General features: G+C 43.4%; 2 protein-coding genes across 2 annotated transcripts; one reads left to right on the top strand and one right to left on the bottom strand.

The window, feature by feature from the left end:
- The first annotated feature begins 383 nt into the window (after window positions 1-383).
- Window positions 384-4,510, top strand: LOC128300515 (lysosomal alpha-mannosidase-like). The gene is made up of 7 exons (XM_053036598.1): window positions 384-397; window positions 1,055-1,157; window positions 1,248-1,855; window positions 1,932-2,065; window positions 2,136-3,009; window positions 3,055-3,930; window positions 4,014-4,510. Exons 2-7 carry the CDS (start codon window positions 1,070-1,072, stop codon window positions 4,458-4,460), a joined length of 3,027 nt encoding a protein of 1,008 aa, XP_052892558.1. The 5' UTR covers window positions 384-397; window positions 1,055-1,069; the 3' UTR covers window positions 4,461-4,510.
- On the bottom strand, window positions 4,497-19,565 carry LOC128300514 (cGMP-dependent protein kinase, isozyme 1-like). Its single transcript, XM_053036597.1, has 12 exons — window positions 19,425-19,565; window positions 8,070-9,755; window positions 7,632-7,853; window positions 7,217-7,563; window positions 6,842-7,122; window positions 6,590-6,759; window positions 6,285-6,387; window positions 5,954-6,217; window positions 5,427-5,878; window positions 5,193-5,356; window positions 4,930-5,115; window positions 4,497-4,851 (listed from the first exon to the last, which is right to left on the bottom strand). Exons 2-12 carry the CDS (start codon window positions 9,513-9,515, stop codon window positions 4,689-4,691), a joined length of 3,798 nt encoding a protein of 1,265 aa, XP_052892557.1. The 5' UTR covers window positions 9,516-9,755; window positions 19,425-19,565; the 3' UTR covers window positions 4,497-4,688.
- Window positions 19,566-23,023: the final 3,458 nt, after the last annotated feature.

Here is a 23,023-nt window from a genome sequence, read left to right as displayed (position 1 = left end):
ACGGTAAAAGCGTACACCGGAGCGATTAAGAACGTACGAACCCGTGTGCAAGTGTAACACGCACGGGAACCGGCTTCTCCAATGCAAAACTGCATCAGCTGCATCGGATAGAGGACTTCCTAATAGAAATTGCTGGCACAATCCGGATCCCGTATTTTGGACCCCCTTTCAATCGTCGATCGCTCGCCGTAAAGTGAACATTATGCTTGTGGGCCGAGTACGGCTCGTGTCGTTCGTGCTAGTGGTGCTCGGTGTAACGATTAACCTCCAGCATGTTTCCGCCGGACCGTGGCGTGACGGGGTGCGTCGGAGTGGTAACGCATTTGCCAAGCGAATGTCGGAAAGTGATGAGTATTTAGAATTTGGCCGAAAGCTAAAGCAATCGTGCGGATATGAGGTGAGTGAACGGGAATGTAAACCACCGGATTTGGTTTGTGTTGCTGACAGTGTTGTTGATTGGCGCGATTTATGTGAAGAAAAGATGATGCCGTGTTGTTTTGCTTTTTGCGATTTCTTATCAATACTCGTGCCTTTGAATTGTGAGAGGGACTCGACTCGAGTTAAAGAAGATGATGATTGTTTCAGATAATTTTTAATAATTTTTAATCTGCTTTTTGTAATATTGCATTTTTATTATTTTCGGAAGCAAAATTGATTTGCTAAAGCTATAATGTTACGCTTGAGCTCAGTTCAGGTTAATTATAAATCTGGATTTTCCCAACTTCAAATTTAATGTACAATACAATTTTATGGTTTTGAACAACAGCACGAAACAAGATATTGAATTTGTGATGGTGTAAAATGTAACCTATAAAAGATCATTTTCATGAGATGACATACTTACGTGAAGCATGTACCGTGAATTCAACCGGAACTTGTATGTCTAGATGTTTTTCTCTTTCAAACGACTTGCTTGAACATTTTTGCCAGTGAAATGTTTGATGATTTTTAAAATCTCGCTTTTGTTGGAAAAGCAGGGCACTTGTTTCTCGAACACCCAAAACAGTAAACACTTATGAAGGCAAAGCAAATAACTTTAGCTGAACCATTTCAGTCGTGCCCGAAACCGATGAAAAATATGCTTAATGTGCATTTGGTGCCCCACACACACGATGACGTTGGCTGGCTGAAGACGGTCGACCAGTACTACTATGGCAGTAAGTTCCGGTGGTGTGTTGAAAAATTGGACTCATCATAACTTTAACTGCGGGGTTTGTTTGTGTTTTTCCGTGTCGGCTCTTCCGTAGGTAAAACAACCGTCCAGAAGGCGGGCGTACAGTACATCCTCGATTCGGTCGTACAATCGTTGTTAAGCGATCCGGAGCGTAAGTTCATCTACGTCGAGTCGGCATTCTTCTTCAAGTGGTTCGACGAGCAGACGGCGGAGCTGCAGCAACAGGTTCGGATGCTGGTCGATGAGGGACGGCTGGAGTTTATCGGCGGTGCTTGGAGCATGAATGATGAGGCGGCGGCACACTACCATAGTGTCGTAGATCAGTTCACCTGGGGGTTGAGGAAGCTGAACGATACGTTTGGACAGTGCGGACGTCCACGCATCGGTTGGCAGATTGATCCGTTCGGACACTCGCGTGAGCAGGCGTCTCTGTTCGCGCAGATGGGATACGATGGGCTGTTCTTCGGACGACTCGATTATCAGGACAAGCGGGAACGAATGACGCACAAGCGGGCCGAAATGATCTGGAAGACGAGCGATAATCTCGACGATGCTGATCTGTTTACAGGGGCTCTGTACAATTTGTATCAGGCACCGCCGGGCTTCTGTTTTGACATACTTTGCTCAGATGAACCATTCATGGACGGTCCTTATTCTGCGGAGAATAATGTCAAAGCAAAGGTATAATGGTTTGGTAGGTTCGGAAGAAAACCATCCGATTATAATAGATTTTTTCTGCGTATGTACATGGCAACAGGTGGATAAGTTCCTGTACTACGTAAATCTTCAGGCGGAAAGCTACCGAACGAACAACATCATGCTGACTATGGGAGGTGATTTTACTTACATGGATGCCAACGTTTACTTCAAAAATATGGACAAATTGATCAAGTATGTAAAGCTTACTGTGCAAGTATCTAAACTTCCATGCCTCATGCCTCATTTATGCCTTCTCGATTAGGTACACCAACGCACGCCAAGCGAACGGAACGAATGTGAACGTATTCTACTCGACACCTTCTTGCTATCTTAAAGCACTGCACGATCTGGGAATCACCTGGCCGACGAAATCAGACGATTTCTTCCCGTACGCTTCCGATCCTCACTCGTACTGGACCGGGTACTACACATCAAGACCGACGAGCAAACGTTTCGAGCGTGTCGGTAATCATTTCCTGCAAGTGTGCAAACAGCTGACTACCTTGGCCCCGACTCGGGAAGCGCATATGGAACCGCACCTGAACATACTACGGGAGGCAATGGGTGTAATGCAACATCACGATGCCATTACCGGTACGGAGAAGCAACACGTCGCCAATGATTATGCCCGCATGTTAAATGTTGCGGTCAAGGCGTGTAGTGCGAATACGAAGTCCGTACTAAACCAGATTGTCGATCCAAAGTACAAACGATCGCTACGCTCTGCTGGTTTACCTTTCGAGCATACCACTCCGCTGCCTGACTACACTTTTGCATTCCAATCATGCCATCTGCTGAACGTGAGCAAGTGTGAGCTTACCGAATCGAAGGATAGCTTCACCATAACGCTTTACAACCCACTGGCACACGCTGGTCACCAGTATGTACGAGTACCGGTTGCTGGTGGTAGATACATCGTACGCGACTATCGTAACGTGGAAGTGTCATCACAACTAGTGCCCATTCCAGAATCGGTACTGAATCTTAGCTATCGCTTTAGTAACGCTACCTCGGAGCTAGTGTTTCTGGCCAACGAGCTACGACCACTCGGATATAAATCATACTTTGTAACACGCGCCATTGACTCTTTGGATGATTTCCTTCACGAATCGCCTGCTGCCGTGCCATCCGCTCCAGCCCGTGCAGACCAACCTGCGGAAGGGCAATCGACACACTGGCAGTCGGAGGAAGTAACGATCGGAAATAAATATTTGAACGTTTCGTTCGATAGTAACGGCTTCATGAGCTCCATAACGATCGATGGTGTTACGAACAGGCTAAGGCAAACGTTCGTGTACTATGCAGGAGCACTCGGAAACAATGAAGAGTTCCGCAATCGATCATCTGGTGCGTACATCTTCCGTCCGAACGGTACGGAGAAAACCGTCACGGATAATGTGCAGCTCAAGGTGGTGAAAGGACCAACGGTCCAAGAAGTTCATCAGGTCTTTAACGAGTGGATCAGTCAGGTGGTGCGAATTTACGCCGACGAAAGCCACGTCGAGTTTGAATGGATGGTGGGTCCAATACCGGTAGACGATGGTGTAGGCAAGGAGATCGTGTCACGTTTCTACACCGCCGCTCAGTCAGGTGGCGTCTTCTGGACCGATGCGAATGGTCGCGAAATGATCAAGCGAGTGCGCAACCATCGCGATACTTGGGACCTGGATCTGATGGAAAAGATCTCGGGTAACTATTATCCGGTAACGGCGAAAATAGCACTGGAGGATGAAAACCTTCGTCTGGCGGTGTTGAATGATCGTGCCCAAGGTGGTTCGAGTTTGGAAGATGGATCACTAGAGCTGATGGTGCATCGCCGACTGCTGCACGACGATGCGTTCGGTGTTGAGGAAGCGTTGAATGAGCAAGCATTCGGCAAGGGATTGGTTGCCCGTGGTAAGCATTGGGTAATTTTCGGGGCGAAAAAACCCGTCAGCCCCACACCGGAGGCACGCGAACGATTCCTGCAGAACCGGATGCTGCTACCTAACTGGATCTTTTTCAGCGATGTCAGCGAGTTTAAGTACGAGGACTGGCAGAAGCAGTACATCAACACCGTAAGTAGACTATCAGGATATGAGATGACTTGATCATGTCCGGGACAGAATATTCATTGCATTACTTTGCATCTATCTTTCAGTACTCTGCGCTTACGTTGTCACTCCCGTTGAATGTTCATCTGCTCACGTTTGAGCCATGGAAGGAGAATAGCATTCTGGTGCGTTTCGAACATCTGCTTGAGAAAGGCGAAGATCCACTGTATTCCAAACCGGTACGGTTCAACGTGCAGGACGTGTTCCGAAAGTTCAGCATTGAGGAAATCCTCGAGACAACGCTGGGGGCCAACCAGCTGAAGGAAGATTCTAGAAGACTGAAGTTTAAACCCGATCCAGACTATATCGTGTACAATGCCGTCAAGCGGGATGTGAGTGCGGCCCAACCTTCCCCATCACCACCGAACGTGCAATCTACTCAGTCGCCAACGATTAAAGAGACTCTGCGGAACGTTGGCGATGATGGGTTTGAAATTCTGCTCAAACCGATGCAGATCAGAACGTTCATTTTTCAGCTAGAGTACAAGCCATAACTAGGAAATAGAAAGTTTATTTTCTTTTAAGTCAAATTAGTCAAATAAAGAACGCACAACCGTTTAAAAAAACCATACGTTTGTACATAGCTATCTTTGTGTGGTATAGACATCTTACGGACTATCGTAACAGCTGTAACCATCTTATTGCTAGTTGGGTTGTATTGCAGATTATTTGTATCACTACTTGATGGATTGATATGCTGGCAAGGTGATTGCCTCAAGCTCTCAAAAGTCAGCATCCCACCCGGACAGCTCGTCCGGTGGAATGTCTAAGTCTTTGGGGAAGATATCGAAGTTGGACATGTCCAGTGGTCCTTGCAGGTTCGGTTGTAAAGGAGATTTAAGTGTCAGTGCGATCAAACCATCCCAGTCGAAGCCCTGGAACCATCTGCAAAGGAAAAAAACAACGTTTAGTTCGTAGTTAAGAACGAATTACGGCAAGATTTTGCCAGAATCGTTACATTACTTGTGTTTTTTGATGTCTTGAACACCGCCTCGTTGATAACCCAATCGTTCTGATGGAACGTCACGGCACAGTCGCTTGATAAGGCTAATGGCGGCCCGAGACATATGCTTCGGGAAGTTTACCATGTCGATACCTTTCAGTATTATATTGTACGTTTTCATCGGATCTGCTGCCGTAAACGGTGGGCTACAAAGATACGTCAAGGGATAGTGTGAGATGATTGACCAATCAGGTTGTACATTGGAAAGCAGCATGATGCCTACATTCCAGTCAGTAGCTCGTGTATCAATATACCCAGCGCCCAGTAATCAACTGATCGGTCATGTCCCTTGTTGAGAATTATTTCCGGTGCCACGTACTCCGGTGTACCGCAAAACGTCCACGTTTTACTGCTATAGCCAATGAATTTGGAAAATCCAAAATCAACCTAAAAGTGGAAATGATCTGTCGGTTAGCGTCTGATCACATTCATTACAACTTCGCTTGTGATAGCCTACCAGTTTCGCGTATCCCCTTGCATCGAGCAGTAGATTTTCCGGTTTCAAATCTCGATAGACGATACCACGTGCGTGCAGAAAATCGAAAGCTTGCAGCACACAGGCAACGATGAACTTTGCCGTCGAGTCTTCGAACGTAACGCGATCGCGCAGAATTGTCCACACCTCTCCGCCCATACAAGCCTCCAGCAGCATGTAAACAAACTTGGTATCCTTGTACGTTCGGTACAGTCGACAGATAAATGGGCTTTGGCACGCCAGCATAATCTTCCGCTCGCTGTACATGTGCTCCTGTTGCCGTGTGTCAACAATGTGGCGTTTTTTCATGCACTTCAGTGCGTACACCTGTGTGGCGTCGTTGCGTTCCAGCTTAACCAGCTCGACTCGGCCAAACCCGCCCACTCCCAGAGTTCCTACCACCTCCAGGTCGGTTAAATTTACATCCAACAGCTCTATAAAAAAAAGGAAAATTAGTTACGAAAAGGCACGTCTACAAAGTAGCAAAGCAAATAAGTGTGAATTCTCACCTGGTTGACACGAACCCAACGAAGGATGAGTGTTCTCCAGATTGCGGAAGGCCAGCACGCGTTCCTCATCGCCATAGTTCTTTTCCTGCAGTTCGCACAGGTCACCGATGTGCTTGGTGAATGACTCTCGATCCAGCGTAAGACACTCGACACCGGGCGACATGGCGATAATGTTGGCCGTGCGCTTATCCTCCCTAATGAGCGCCTGCTCGCCGAAGTACTCTCCACGGACCAGGATGCGAATTTCTTCATCCACCGAGCGGCCTGTCCACGAAGTTGGAATGGGAAAATAATAAGCATCGTAAGGAACACGGCTCGATGAAATACATACCGGGTAGCCGTTGGGTCACCTTTACCGTTCCTTGGCTAATTAGAAAGAATGTGTCTCCAGCAGCGCCTTGGCGAATGATGAACGCTCCAGCAGGGTAGAATTCCTGCACAAAAATAGTTAACCCAAGTGAGGATATCGTTAGTTTTTCACGAGCTTTTTCCGTCAGGCACGGGCAACAATTAAAAATGACAAATTTTACTAGCTTTTGAACCTGGAACTCATTACTCAAGAAGAACATTGCGCAATTATCCCAGACTCACTTGTCGTGTACTGTTTGTACAAACGATTTCGCTACGGATACTTACCACCTCAAGGACGTCGGCAATTTTCGTAAGAACATCATTGCTTAGATGCTTTAGCAGCGGTACCGACTTCAGGAAGTTAACATTCTCTTCTATTCGTTGCATTCCCGTGCGCATCATAATCTGCTGGAAGACTCTACGATCCAGTACCCACACCCGAGAGTCACATAGTACTTAAATAAGAAGGAGAATCCGGAGCTTGTTAAAAATAACCTCATTAACATGGAGCTCAGGTCAGTTGCTGCTTTCACCTACCCCGTATCGATGCCGTTCTTGTGCAGTTGTACAGTATCGCCAACTCTCCGAAGGCTCTTCCCGGGCCCATCACTCCGAGCACTTTGCTATCCTTGATGACTTCAAACTCGCCGGACGCGGAAACGTACAGATGCGAACCCGCCTCACCTTCGTGTATGACGTATTCACCCTTGCGGAACTCGCGGCTGTACATTGAGTCGACGATCTCTCTTATCTGGAGCGAGTCGATATTTTTGAAGAAATCGTTCTCCATGATTGCGTCTTTGATCAGCTGCTTCGCACTGTGACGGTAAAAGATTGGAGTCGATAAGATTCGTCTACCTAATTGTCGCTTGTCGAGCGACACAAAAACTACACGCGCTACCACCATCTTACCTGAAATCTTTCTTGTACTTTGGTATCTTGATGTCGCTCGATTGGCTACCCATCAGGTCACAGCTTTCACCCGACACACCCTGCTTCTTCATCGCTTGCAACGTGATGCCTTTGACGGATTTCATCTGGTGTAGCTTGAAGCTGTTACCGGATATGCCAAACAGCTCAGACAGGGGCTGTCCGGCCATGGAGTAGTTAGCCTGAATGCTGGACAGCAGCTCACCTTCAGCCACATTCTGCCCTTTGTGCGTTGGTGTGTTGGAGGGACTGACTAGCGTTAACCTTTGCTGACCAGATTGGGCGTTCGGTTGTTCGAGACTGTTGACCGCTTTTTGCTGGAGCACACTCTGAGGATGAACGGTAGACAATAAGAGGATGTCGATAAGATTGATTTAAAATATTTGAAGTCATTTACCTTCAGTTTGTCGATTTCACGACGCAATTTGTCGATCTCATCATCGCGCGCCCTCAGCAGCTTCCGTAAGCCGATGATCTCCTCCTCGAAGCTGTTCGGCTCCGTGCCACTGATCGTCATTGAGCTTCCGTACGACTGCAGACTATCGCACTGGCCGGTAAGTGATTTTCTACGATCCTCGGTAAGCACCTTGCCCCAAAACTTGACCGAATTCTTACGTATCTGTGGGAAATACCCCGTCACATGGTGTGGGAGATGTGATTAAATACACGTTACTAACTTCCAAACATACTAACACCTACGAACATAGTGCAGGTGGTATTAGCGTGGCGCAGATTAAAAACATTCAACCATTTAGCACCTGTACATTCCACTTCGGTGCGGTTCTGTTTTTAGCATCTCAATTTTTGGCACCACGCGACATTATGTACTACATACCCGTTCCTTGACCGGTGTGTCAATATTCGGCACAATCTTGGAGGTTTTGCGCATGAGCAACGATGACCCATTACCCATCGGACCGAGTATGCCGGACTGGATGAGATACTCCTTGGCGGAGCAATCGAACTTCGACGGTATGACCGGACTTAGCAGTAGCGACGGTGGACTCGGTGGACTGTTTTCCGCACTGCATGCACCACCGTGCCCCGACTGATGATGGTGAGCAGCCTCACCCCGAAGGTGCGCCTCACGACCACTATCAAGGGAGACGCTAAGCTTGCCACTGTTGTCTACGAACAGTTCCCTCCCTTTTCGCACCGGGATCGCGCATGCGCTGCTAACTTTGCCAGTATTATTGCTGTTTGATTCAATTAGCACTCCTCGGCAATGTCCACTAGTGTCAAGGGTGCCACCAGTGTCGTCGGGCACGTTGATTGGTTGCTGTTGGGATGTGCTCTCGCTTGGGCTACGTTCCAGATCCTCCAGCGATCCAAGTGCAGGGACACTCGATCCTCCAATCTTATCCACCGTACCCACTTCGTCGATACTCGAGGCGTTCGAGAAGGATCTTTCGAAGCGGCCGGTACCTTCTGGCCCCGGATAACTCGTGCAACTTCTTTGTTTGAACACAATTTTTGACCCACTCCGACCTGGTTCCGGCTGTGCTGCTAGTGGCTGGTTGAGCTGAGAACTCGACCCGTTGGCTGATGTACCCGTGGCCAGTTTTTGCAGCACAAACTCCGGATGAAAGGCGTAACTTGTGCCGATGGCGGGTGTCGAGTAGCGTTTGGAATGTGCCGTGGCCGTGTGCAGTATTTCGTAGTCTCCGTTGGGTGTTTGGGCCGTAGGAATTAAGGCTCGGGTGGACTGTGCCTTCTTCACCAATGCATCTTTTGCGTTCGCCTCGCTAAACACGGTCGTCGGACTATCCGGGTGTACGAACGAAGGTTTGTCGAGCCGTGGTCGAATGCGCCGAATGTCCTTGTCGGACAGTGAAATGGGACGCGTTCGAGGCTGCTGTCGATCGGGCTGCGCGCTCGAAGATGATTCACCACTGCGGCACTGGTCGGTCGATTGGTTCGGGCTCGTCAATGCGTGTGGATCTTCGCCGGATTCCACGGTGCATCCGCACTGTACGTACAAGCTACCACAAGTGTTGGACTTCCGAAACCACGCACGGTGCGACGTCGGCGACTGGGGATGAACTGATTTCTCGTTCGGTGGCTTTTGGTCGACCACCTCGAACAGTGACGTGACCGGATTGACGACACACGCCTCAACCGTACTCGGCTCCGCTGGCAGTGCTTCCGATGGCGATTGTGTTGGTGGTGACCGGACGACGATTGTGCTACTGCCGCTCATTGGTGGTAGTGGGACGCCCATTGTGGCCACTAGTTTTCTATTATCACCTAGCTGTATATTTTCCCTCTTAATCGTTTCCATCGTCTCCCGAGCAGTCCGATTATGGCCTTTTTTTGTGGCGCTGGCGTTCTACTTTAATCGGACGACCTTGCCGTACGAGGGACTCTCGGGGGGGAATGGGATGTTTAGCCTGCTCAGGGTTAATGGGTAACCCGGTGTAAGGGTCACGCTCGGACACCGTTGGGGCATGTGCTCTGTGGGTCAGCACAGTTAAAATTCGCATCCACACGCACGTCACTGGTGAAGGTGATGAACAAATTTCTGAAACATGAGCAATCGAAAGGCAAAAAATTACTTTAATTAGTACACAAAAATGATGTTTGAGCGGAGTTTCACTTTCTACCCTGCTCTATCTCTGGAGCGTCCGATTTGTTTTAAATGAATGAAGGACTTTCCGTGAGTCAGGTCGCTCGATGCTGAGAGCCGTATCTAGTCATTGTATTAATATTTGCAGACTGGCTTGCAACGTTTCATTATCGTTCCCAATCGCTCGGTTGTTAATGATATTTCACTGTACCTACTAATTGATTGTTTGTTTACTGTAGCATTTCAGCCAGAGAGATATATACTGCGACTGCATGTGGAAGAGCGTGTTAACTTGTTTTGCAGTTTAATCGTGAGTTTCTTTGAACATTTTAAAACCTACTCAAATATGGGCATTATTTATCCAAATCGTACTGAAGCGTATTTTCCTGAGGAATGGATCGTTGGTTGCAGATACATTGAGAGTGTTGAAAGGTGAAACGACAAAGAATGCATCAGATATTGTCGTTTGCTTTGTACTGTGCGTGACGAGCTCCTTTCAAGCATAGTTAAGATCTCTCAAAAGGTTATGATCTCGTTCTTCCTTTCATTCTCGGTATTGAGAAGCGGACAATACTCCATGTTTTTCCATATTCTAAACCAAACATATGATGATTTAGAATGTTGTTTGTAGCGTTACAATCTCCAACAGTCATTTGCATTTCAGATCTAGATGAGAACGGAATTTGCATAACGTAACGCATAACGTCTTTTGTGAAATACGTGTGGGTGAACAGTCTTATTTATTTTGACTGTTTATAAATATCACTGAATTATTAATCGTTTTGTGGGAATTATAAATGTCTTGGTGTCCTCATTGATTCGTGCAGTTTCACACGAATGCTAATACAGCAGAACTATTCGCTAAACATATTTTGTTTGGGTTAGAGAATACAAAACCGTGAGAAGAAGGGGTAGAGTAAACATTTTCCCCATGCAACCCACCACCAAAACGGCGACATCATCAAGGTGCTAATGAACTGTAGGCAAAACATGCTGCAAGCGAATGATAGACTGTGAGGACCAGAATCAACCCGATGAGCTGGCAAATAAATGTAACAGTAGATGATTAAGCTAAACACTCGTCTTCAGTCATTACGCTTTCGTAACGGGGTAAGTTTATATTTGTTTATTGAACTAATACCCCTTTTTAGATTCCTTTCGCTCATTCCTAACTGGCATGATTGTATCATAATTAGTATTGTTTGTATAGGAACAAAAAACTATAATTATTCAATCAAAGAATGATGATGCAACAGAACAAAGGGGCTACGATTAAAATGTCCTACTTTCGGGCTCATGTCCTTCGACGCTTTGGATAATATGAGGATAATTCCGAGCTGTCCACAGCGAACGTTAACGAGCGATAGTTCCTAGCATTGGTTTGTTGCAACGGGAGTCAACCTCGACATAGTAAACGTAAGCTGGATAAGAACCTGTGAGAAATTGGACTATAGTGCTAATGTTTTCGTGATTGGACGTTCATTAAATCCCATGTCAGAAGGTTGTGCATGCTGGATTTTTTTTGTGGTCAGAATGCTTGGTCTTGAATGAATTTGCACAACTTGTGTTATTTTTTCTTGTTTAGAAGCTAACAACAATTCCGTGTGTCCTTTACTACCTAATTAATCTAGAAAAACGCAAACGGACTATGAACCGCTCGTACGTTTAGGTCAGAGGTGTAAAACATGTTCGCATGATTCCGTTCTGTAGGATCATTTTCAAAACTCAGAAAAAAGTAAGTTTGAATTAAGGATATTCTGGTAGTTAAGAAATATTATACATTAAATTATATTATTTTAGAAACAATTTAATTTATGACGGAATTAAGAAAGGGATGATTGACATCGCATTCAATTGAGAAACTTCTTCTATCTAGAATTCATAGAGAATATTCTCTAGAGAATTTCTCTATAAATATTTCTATTTGGAAAGATAACGAGACACAAAACGTTGAGCACTTTTTCTTTGGTTCTTTACTTCTCCACGGATGGCAAACTTGTGAGTTTACATATTGATGTCAGCGTCGCACGATGTCATGAGCCCCTGTCAGTGATGCCAAACTCAACCATTTCATGCTTTTTTACCTTTGGGACGTATTATTCTCAACAATATACGCGTAGCGGTATAGACAGTCTGGCGTACGGGGGATTGATCCGGATGGGACTTTGGACCGGTCTTGTTATGTAAATACTGGCACCGTTAACAAATACAGTACCGGGCTCTCCAAGTTGAAAACATAAACAGATATTTATTAGGATTTATTTTCAATTTTCCAAGGTTTTCCAAAGATTCCAGTAATCAATCAAGATATGCCAAGTTTAGCATGCATGCAATTATCAATATTTTTTTAAATATTTCACAATCAGATAAATGTTTGATAAGTGAAATTAACGTTTACCTAAAATATATTTCTGCTTACCATAATGCTGCAAGGAATGCAACTTGTGCTTGACATACATTTAAAGACACAAGTTCGACACATTTGTAACAAGCGTGAGAAAAAAAATCAAAACGTACCATAGGAAATGTTTGAATGAAAGCAACAAAATACTCGCACTACGCTTCAAATGCTACGAGCACGACAAAACATTAGCCGTGAAGGAATAGCGAGTTCACGGACATTCGAAACCATAACCTTAATGAAAGCGACATTCACGTACATGTCAGGGAATGAAACAGCAACAACAAAAAATAGTCGCACACAAAGTCAATGCAGACGAATTGCTGGATGGAATTGCAGCGAGGGTGAGCAGGCGACCTACCGGTAGTCGCTAAAAATAGTCACGAAACAATCGACTGTTTCCTACCGGCGGCATTCGCGTACTAAAACCGTATGCTAGCCACCGTTCTTCAATCCCGTGACATAAAACGCCTTAAACCGGTAATGTTCCGTAGTTTCCGCTTGTTAAGTGTACCTTCTTTCTTACCATTTCCGTGTAATGTCCAAAAGCTGGACGCTGGTGGTATGGTAACCTTGGTCGAATATAAAATTTTGTAATTTTCTTGCTCATTGTATATTTCCAATTGCTTGAGGTGCACTCAAAGCTGGAAAAAACTTATGTGTAAAACACAAATGGAACCATCTCGGAGATGGCGAAGAGACATGCGACGGAAAACTTTAGTTAAAATGTTCCTCTATGTTCGACTTGATCAACAACTTTGGAGGAAAACAAGGAATAGAGAAACATTTCCTTATTTCCCCGTAGGTGAATTGATGGTAAAAACACGACAGGATCACTTTAACAATTCCTCGTCTGAAGTATGATGAAGAAATACGTCTAGGAGGAAAATCTGCCCACACTTCCTTTTTCCACCGACGATGGAAGTCACGAAAATGGTGTCCCACTTTTTCAAAATTATGACCCGAGGAACACACACAAATCCGTATACATGCACGCGCCGTAAACAGCATGGCATAAACTTTGGGTGATTTGTGTTTTTTCGTGTGTTTCTTCAAATGGATTTTCCGGCAAACGGTTCCGGCCGGCAGACGTCCACATGGCGTGTGACGCGTTGGCGGTAAAGAAGAAGTGACCTAGCCCTAGGTATGTTCTATTCACCTTGATATTCCACTGTCAACCGAGCGCATTGTAGTAGCAGTAGTAGTAGTAGTAGTAGGCCATGGTTTGCTACTTTATTGCTATGACAATGGAATCGTTTGCAAATTATGCTCGCAGCAAAACCAAGCAAAAACATATTCGCAACAATATAGCCCTCCAGGTACAAATCGTTACCCTTTTTAAGTTTGGTCCGATCTATGGTCGTAAACTCCCAGCGCCAGTAAATGTCACGTTCAAACAGCATATTGTCGTCGCAGGGACCCACTCGAATTGGGGCCACCGACGGGCTACGCAGTGGGAAATCTCGAGTCCGGGAAAGGAATTTATTAAAGCTGCTAAACTAACACAAAGCGGATGCCGCCCGAAAGTCGTGCCTGACATACGTTACCGGAACGAGATTTGTTAATTTTCGACTTTTGAGGCAAGTGCCTTAAAATAGATCGTTACGGGCGCATTGCTCGTAATGGCATTTGCTCGAAACATGCTCTGTGCCGTGAAGCATGGTGAAGGCTCCGGTAAAAAATGTGCTCCGATGGTCGGTTGATAATGTGACATTGAGAATGTGAGAATTTACTTAAACATTTCCCAAAAAAGGTAAAAACTCACTGTACAATGTCGCATCAAAAATGGTTGTATTGGTTTGTGCATCAACCAGGAACAATTAAAAACAACACACATCACTGATATGAAGAACTCGTTATCTTCCCAGCGTTAAATGTAATGTATTCGGCACGCTGACGGTTGGCACGTGATGAATATCAGCGATAGCGCAGTTAATCGTAACAAAAAGGAGAAAGAGAGAATGACTAAAGCATACACATGAATCGTTGCTGCAATTGTCGTTTCAATCGGCACCGTTGCACCGACAAGAAAGAAAAGCTTAGCATCGATGCATCACAATACGTGTGATTGATGTTTCCGGTCTAATTAAAGTACCATTAACCCTTAAATGTACGTACAATGGGAACAAAAGGCATCATATTGGATGGGACGATGGATACAAGCTGCATTGTGTCGCTTAACACACGAAGTAATGGATACGAAATACCAAGTATTGTTTGCGTATGATAAGTAACTTTCTTTTATGAGCTAATGCATCATACAATTTTTTAAAGGCAATTTTTGTAACCAATATTGGTTTTACTGCTTTAACAAAAGGTATTGATGCAATCGTGTTAAAAACAAAATTTATGTCGACAGTTTGTATTCACTCCTTTGTACTCGTTTTAAAGTTGATTCAAAGCTGAAAGTGAGTTGAAGATATTTTGCGCGTGACGATCAATTATCTAAGTAATTTTTTAATCAACTAACAATTGTCTTATGACGATTCTTCTATGCTCCTTTGCATGATTTAAGGTCAACCTGTTATAAATAATACTATGCTCATGTTCAAATATCTTAGTGTGAAAGAAATATGGTTTAGTGTTTTGTTACGTTATATGGACATTATTAGTTGGAAAGCTTTAAAAATGAATGAGTGATTAAAATAACAAATGAATATAGAGATACGATTAGTCCTGGAACTGCTAGTGATAGTGTTGTATCTATCCTTACACTAACCTAGACATTGATCTAACCTGAACAATGATCATTCTTTCTTTACAATCTTTTCAATTTTCTGGAGATTGTTTGTTCATCGAAAACTTTTCCATACGATTTGTCGTTTTCTGCTCAATCTTCATTGGCTGTAGACCATCGGGTAACAGATATGATGATTGACTTTACTCGATCAGATGTGGTTTACTTTCAATACATGTTTACTTGTAGTACTTGTTGTATGATTATGTTTTTGGATCATATAAACAAAAGAAGAAAAAGGTTATAAGGTAACCAAAATAAGAATTAAGGTGACCAGTTCATTTTTTGAGCTGTTAATTTTCATCATTTAAAAGCTGTTTGTTCTGGAGAACCCAGACAACTGATCGAGTGGCTTACTGATCAGGATTGTGAATAAAATCTTACTTTTCACAGTATTTCTCTTATTTTGAAGCGTTTTGTTTCAAAGGTTGTTTATTATGTATTGAGGGAATTATTTAAATTAGCTTACGATCGCTGAGTTATGAGCTAGCTAGTTAAGGCCGTATTGCATCCGAGTGAAAGATTGTTAGAACATAACAATTTGATCATCGATTACGTGTTGGTGCATCAAACCATATTTGGACATGTTTGTAGAGAATATGTAGAGTACCGGTACAAGTGGGAATTACAAGTCTTAAATTTGAACGCAAATTAGTCTATTATGATTCACTAATATCTAGTTTGGAACAAAGCCTTTAGGAATAGCCTAGAACTCTTTCAAGAATTCTAAATGTTACTGGATCGACATCTTACATACTGACATACTTCTATTAATATACAAATAGGTGTTATATTGACTTCAGATGAAGTACAAATAATTAGCCTTCTTTATTAAAAACATGAAAAGTTTAAAATTAAATGCAAATGTTTGATTTCAACCTTAAATCGCCAGCTCAGCTTGAACTTTCAATACAACAGCAACATGTTTCGTTATCACCCTTAACCAAACATTCACCCGCGTATATTAGGTGTGCAATATATTCATTCGCCACAAAACAATATGGACACCATTGTGCAATCTGCACGGTTGAATCGGCTTAATTTATGATGATGCCCACATAACATCTGTCTAAATGGTACTTCAACCCCATCTCTCCAGCCGATAACACTAACCGGTGTGGAATTATCAAAGTCAACAAACCAGTCCACGGTCGGCAGTTCCTCGGCTGGTACGAAATCCCTCAAACCAATCCGACGGCCGTGAGTATCGACAGACACCTTATTCAAATACTGATTGATTGGCACTGGTACTCCGGGCGGGCCTGGAAGCACCGAGTACAATCTGTATCGAGCTACAACAAGCTTATCATGGCTGCGTGCTTATCATGACCCTGCCAAAACGCACATAGCACATGCGGGAGAAGACTATGTCCATTGGTCCCACAGGTTCACCTGAGTAACTATATCATGGGTATGATTATCCAGAAACAAACCATGCTGGGATTATCAGGGTTACGATAGCACGACTTCGAACTGGGACTAAGCCGAAGGCCACTGACACATATCGATGACCTGAGCGCGGCGGAATGGGTCTCTTTGATGACACACTTCTGTATCGCACCAGGCAACCATCTGGCAAGCATGGTTGGAGGGAATCACCCGGCACGAGCGACGCCATGAACGGAACTAACCACAAAAAACAAAAGAAAAAATGTTCCATCCAGGCTTAGTCTTCCGCGCGGAAGTTCGCTTGGTCTTATTTTATCTTTGTTTATCGTGTTTGGAGCTGCAGGCTAGCGACTAAACGCAATTCAAGAAGCGGTGAATGTGTTTTTTAGTGTGCACAATACACCTAGGCACATTTCATGGGATAGAAAGCAAGAAAGAAGCGTACAAAAATCTCGGCTCAAGCGTTTGAAACCAGCTGTACATTATCATCGATGCCAATAACTTTGCACAACCAAACCATTCGTTGCGTTTGTTTTACGATCGTGCCACTAGAAAATGAACGCGAGATGACTTACAGTCTTGGAATTCCGTGGTGGATTTTCATGCACAATGTGTAGGCGTGCGATGATTACGGTTACACGCGCCTAGTCCCGAAGGTAAGATCCACGACCTGCGGGAGGAACGACTGAAGAAGATCAATGGCGTTACGACCGGAGGGAAGCTTATCGCGTACAATTTCTTCACAATGTGTGGCGTTTTTTTCCTGCATCTTCTCGCACCTGCCAAGAGATAAGGGAAGATAAAGATGATACGGAACGGAAATAGCCTCGTATGTTTTGGCTTTGCCCGTGTTACAAGATGTTCGATTGGAGCAACGAGAGGCAACATACGAGCAGCGCAATTCCAAGCTGCACGAGAGTAGTTACTAAAGCTGTGAAAGAATCTGTTAATGTACAACGCTTATTTTAGTTGCACATTCTTTCTGGACTGCAAAACCGATCCCATCGCTCGGCAGACGAAGCGTGAGATGACAAATAAATAATCAACTCAATGAACTGTTTAGAAGTAATCGATCGATTGATGGTGTTAAAGTGCGATCAACTTCGTTGTGCATCGATATGGCAAGAAACGCTTTTCCTCACATCATCATCAGCACGGATAAACGAGCCGGAGTTTTTTTATTCACAGCAATTGGAGAATCGCTTCACAATTCTATCCGCTCGATCATACGTTTTGCGCGCTAACTAAAATTACACGCACCCTTCCGTCTGTTTCAGGGAAAAAGGGGAAAAAGGTCAACAAAACACGATCAAGGGAGAAAGATTCGTTAGATTTATGTTTATTCTTCCCAACCACTGCTTCTCGTTTAGGTGGGTCAAGAGTCAGTTTCACTTTGGAAGTGCAAAAAATGGTGAAAAAAGCCCGGCCTCGTTTGTGCTATTCTTGGCACACGTCTGGGTGATCATGTTGGATTCAAAATTTGAAATCTCAATCGAACCGCGAAACAAATTTATAGCACACTAATTAATTGATCTATATTTAACCCTTGGCTTAGGAAGGCGCAATCTTACCAGTGGATGGGAAGCGAACGCGTGCCCAAGGAACATTTGTAATGGCGCTTACTGCCCGCAACCGACAAGTATGGCTTAGGAAGACGCTCCTTTTTTGAGATCAGCTGAACAAGGTGTACTTAAATCAGACTAGTTTGTTGGTACTTCGTGTTAATCGGGTGCTATAAATAAGAACGGGGAGCGTTTCGTTCGCGTGCTGAATGTTGAACGTTCATAACGACGGAGGGAGTGTGATCTAGTTGCCCGGCATCAAAAAACCGTCCACAGCGTGGTATAATAGTGGCAGTATTAATATCAATAACGACTATTTCCTGGCAGCACCGCCCGTTAGTGTATCCCATGAAGGTCTTTCTCAAGATGGACAATCCGTACTCGGCGCTCACAACGCTTCTTTGCTTCTCGCACTGAACATTAACCACTTAAGCTGGCGGAGAAGATCATCTTCTCCGATGGAGAAGCTGCATTCCATGTTGATAAAAGTGATCATAACACAGGGAGACACTTTCAACATTCAGACGGTTAACCTCATAAGAGAAGCAATGCAGTTTGGTTTTGTTAACGTTTCCCTATTCTCGCTTAATCAGGCAAGTGCGTTTTTGTTTCGATCTAGTATGTTGATGCCATTATCTTCCATGAACTCTTGAAACAATTTTAATTCTCTTTCATTCGTTTATCGTCGGGTTAACCTTGTTCGACGACAAATTGCACCTCAAGGTGAGGTGAAGATATATACAAACATCCCAAAAGACTACCGGAGAAAAAACCAGAAGAAACCCGCTCTTTAACAACAACCACGTTCGATAAGGTCTTAATGGCCGCCGATAAGACTCCGACGAACGACACTGTTGTCGAAATCATCAAATCTCTTCCCTGCATTTCGTTATCGCGCAGGCTTTGGGGGTTGTTACAGTTTGGCCAGTTTGTGAGCTTATTTGCAACAGACAAATCTTTGCATGTTGCGAAATATTGTTGTTATGTGTTATACAAGCTTCTAGATTGTTCAGCTGATGATTGGAGAAGAGCTTAAAAAAGGTTAAAGATGTAGCGTGAGCACGAAACAATATATTATATTTCTTGAAGGTACTATTTTGTCATTGATTTTTTCTAATTTATAATTTGTGCTATACAAATGTTAGTCGTTCCGATTAGCCAAGAAGAAATTAATATGTGGTGGAGACGCTTGGTGCCTCAAAGGTGAGTCAAGTGTTGCATTATGATTTGTGATACAAAAAATACAACCAAACGAATAAAACACACATCATTCTTTAAGCAACACAATAAATCAACAATGCGTAGAGATTTTTTTTAATAATCGATTTTTAATATCTTGCCAACAATCTTGATAACGGTCGCACAATTGGAACAATTGATCGCACAAGCGAAAGAACCAACCAATGAACCAAAAACATAGCTGCTCATAAAACACCTCACCACGGAACTCGTAACAGAAACAAAATGATAACGCATCCGATATGCTTTAAGTTAAACGTTAAACCCCCTTTTATTCATTCACTGCTTGGAGTTACCTCTAGAGTTGGTGGATGTTGACTTTAATCGCTGTTAGGCTGAGCTATGCGATGCTGCACTTCCTGTCATCGGGCCGGACAGCACCATATGATACCGCATTTAGCTACGGGCGATGGTTACACAGCATGCACATACTTCATACTTGCATACTGTCACGAAGTACATCTCCCATGGTAGGATATTATGGCAAGAAGCCTGTTTGGTTTTCTTTTTCGATCCGAAAAAGAATAAGCTGACTTTTTCCGTGTAAATAGATCCAAATTGTACATGGAAATGCACTGCAGTACCCACGGTGGATGATTGTTTATTGAATCATTAGCGTGGCCAACATTATCCCGGAACGGTAGACTATCAAGAATAGCTTTATTACACTTTATGTCTAATAAAAAAACTAGACCTTGCTCAAGGTTTTTTCGTCTAGTAAAGAAGTAGTTATTTGCACAGAATCTTTATTTCACATTCGCTTCCTTTATATTTCGTCACGAGCTACGTCAGTGCGATGTTTAGCTAGTCATCTTCTTGCCTGGTGGAGCACTAATTTGGGTACACTTAATTCATAATTGCTATGATACAGCTTAGCAGAAGCTACACGAAGAAGAAAATTGGAGTGCGTGTGTATTTCGTCACATATTTTTCCTCTTTATATTCCAAGGTATTCTTCTCTATTGCTCACTGTTTAATGGATTTATCGCGCACAACGGTTTCATGTAGAAGAAATTGGAACTTTTGCACAATCACTATTGCACATATGAAAAGTAACCACCAAAGAAGAGGCTAAACTGATGGCACATCTTAAGCAATCACGTGTTGTAAATGTGTAAAACAAAAATAAACACCACCAAGCACGTGTTAATCACGCGAGCATGCGGCTGTGCCCTTTTCCGTACACTCGCAGGTCGCGCAAAACCGAAATACCCGAAACGTAACGAAACGGCAAAACACAGACGTAAACGCAACGCAACAGACAAACGCACCAAACGGCGAGTCGACCGGTCGGGTTAGCTTCGAACCGCTTCGCTTCGCTGATTCCGGTGGACTGAACCGGTGCGAGCCGTTTGTTGATAAGTAATTTCGTACGCTTTTCGCCGTCCACCGTCGGGACCGCGCGACTATTCGTGGCGACAGTGTCCCCACGTGCTCTTCCTTTCTCTTCCGAAAGCTGGCCGTGGCAGTCCACAAACACGCTGACACAATGTTGTGCTGTGGTTTGGTGGCGCTCGGTGGCCGCATATGCATCCCCGTACGCATGCGAATGGCCATGGTGTGCGTGTGCGCAAAACGAAGTCACGCTAAGGTACGAGCGCCTGCTGTCGTCTAATTTTCGCCCCATTTTCGCTCGCGCACGCATATGGCTACACGACGAACCTTTCCCGCGGTAGATGTTTACCGTAGCAACATGGAGGAGGGAAAGCAAGGAAGATGGGCCGGCGACGATGGGAACGCACCGGTTTTCCTCAATGGAGTGCAAATTTCATGCGATCCACCTTTTTGGCGTTACAACTTCCTGTGGCAACGCCTAAGACACACGAGAATTAAGCGAAGTGAGCGAGTAACGCAAAAAAAAAAATCAAAACAAGGGAGAGAAATAAAATGGTGACACCGGTCACCGGGGGTGAGTGCGGATGACCGCGCGTACATATGCAAAACTGGCGAGCACGTGCCTTTTGCGTGTGCATATGTGTGGGGGTGGATGATATCCATATGACCCGTTGGAACGTTGCTGTGTGTTGGGTGAAGATGGAAAAGAATCGGACGGTAACGTGGGAATAAAGAAGCGCACCGTCCTTTGGTGTTATCGCGTTTCGGGGTGGAAAATGAAATGTTATGTTTCGCTCTTTGTTGTAAACGATCCCGCGGGCAAAACGAATAGCTACCGTAGATTGGATTTTTGTTAAAATAATTTATTTATTTAAACAAAAAACATTTAAAGTTTAAAATAGTATAAGGATTTGCTTCTATAATGGCGAAATCTAGTAAATTGATACATTTAAAAAAAATTAATTTATTATTTTTAAAATGCATTTTTTGGTTTTTTTTCGTCTGGTTATTCTGTTTGTGTAAATATACAAGTATCAAAAAAATATTAAACGAAAAATATCTTATCTCTTAGAAAAACACAAAATAAATAAATAATAAAGGAGAGATAAAACAGAACACTTGTTTTCGGTTGATTAATACAGTTAACGCCCCTAAGTACACGTTTTAATGAACTTTGAAATAAAACGTGCAAATTTAATAATTACCAAAATACTCCTCCCAACGAGCAGCAAAATGAAATACTGGCTTCTAGAACTTTTTTGTTCTGTTTGGAACCGAAATTCAAACATGGAAAAAGATTCGGATTGTTATGGAATATTCAGAAGCTGTTAAAATCAATTACACCAAGGAATCACTTGATAATGGAACTAATAAAATTGCATACGGAGCACATGAAAGACCCTTTCTCTGGAAAACTTTTTAGCATTTCTCATGTAATGGTAACAGATTCTATATAAGAAAATGAAACATTACCGCAATCAACTGAAGACAATCCTTAGGGCATTGAAATTGTAATAAAAGTTGTGAAGCAGTGGATCTGAGAGTGATTAAAGGTATGAGACAAATCCTATTTCGTACTAGCGGATAATATATGAACAACGACAACAAAAATTAACCAAATTTATTTATGTAGATCGGCTTAGCCCTTTTGCTATTGATAGACCTTGGGAACCTCTAGCACGGCCCCCGTTGCTTTTGCTAATTTTAACATCATAAGAAACTATTCAAATAGTTTAAAAAAATCAATAAAGTTGCCAAATGCGATATTTCAGGCCAAATATATTACGGTTCAACTATCAATTATTCCAATTGTTCGTGGCATTTAAACACTTAAATAGGGAGAAAATTATCTCGAGCACAATAGCTTTGAAAACGATACTTTTCCTGCTGTGTAAGTAAGTCACCAGCTACTGTAGTTTAAAGCCTGCAGCTCGCAGGCTGAAAAGTTTGAAGATTCCTTTTATTAACAAATATAGACAAATAGAACAGAATAACTGTAATAGTATTATAGTTGCAAAATTTCACGACAATTTTCAATTAACACATATTAAACTAAAATCCTGATTAAACATTTTCTGATCGAGTCATTCAGATACAAAACAATTGAATTAAAAGATTTAACGTAACTTACGATGTTTTCCCCTTAAAATAAGATTGCTTAATTACTAATCAGTTCAGTGAATGAAAATAAAATCATCCTAAGTTTAATCAACAACATTCAACGTTCAACCTTTACCGACTGAAACGCTGAGTTTACCCTCACTGGCTTTATTTTACTTCGTCATAAGCGAGTGCTAAACATTAGACGAACAGAGAGAAAATACTTTATCAAAACAACAGCAGCACCCAAACAAACCAATCGTTTCCACACGTCTGGTCGTGCACAGTCTAGGCAGCACGAGTTCGCAAGTTTAAACAAAAATGTGAACTTTTCTTGTTACAACCAAAACAAGAACAAAGTTCTGCATACTTTCCATGCTCGTTTGCGTTACGTACGGTGTGAATTCCACAAAATGGGACGGACATTTTTGTGTCACACGAAAAAAATGTCTTCCGTTGC

Source organism: Anopheles moucheti, chromosome 3, assembly GCF_943734755.1.
Source record: "Anopheles moucheti chromosome 3, idAnoMoucSN_F20_07, whole genome shotgun sequence".
NCBI lineage: Eukaryota > Metazoa > Arthropoda > Insecta > Diptera > Culicidae > Anopheles > Anopheles moucheti.
Note: the sequence above shows the minus strand (reverse complement) of the source record. Positions and strands in the feature narration are given on the sequence as shown.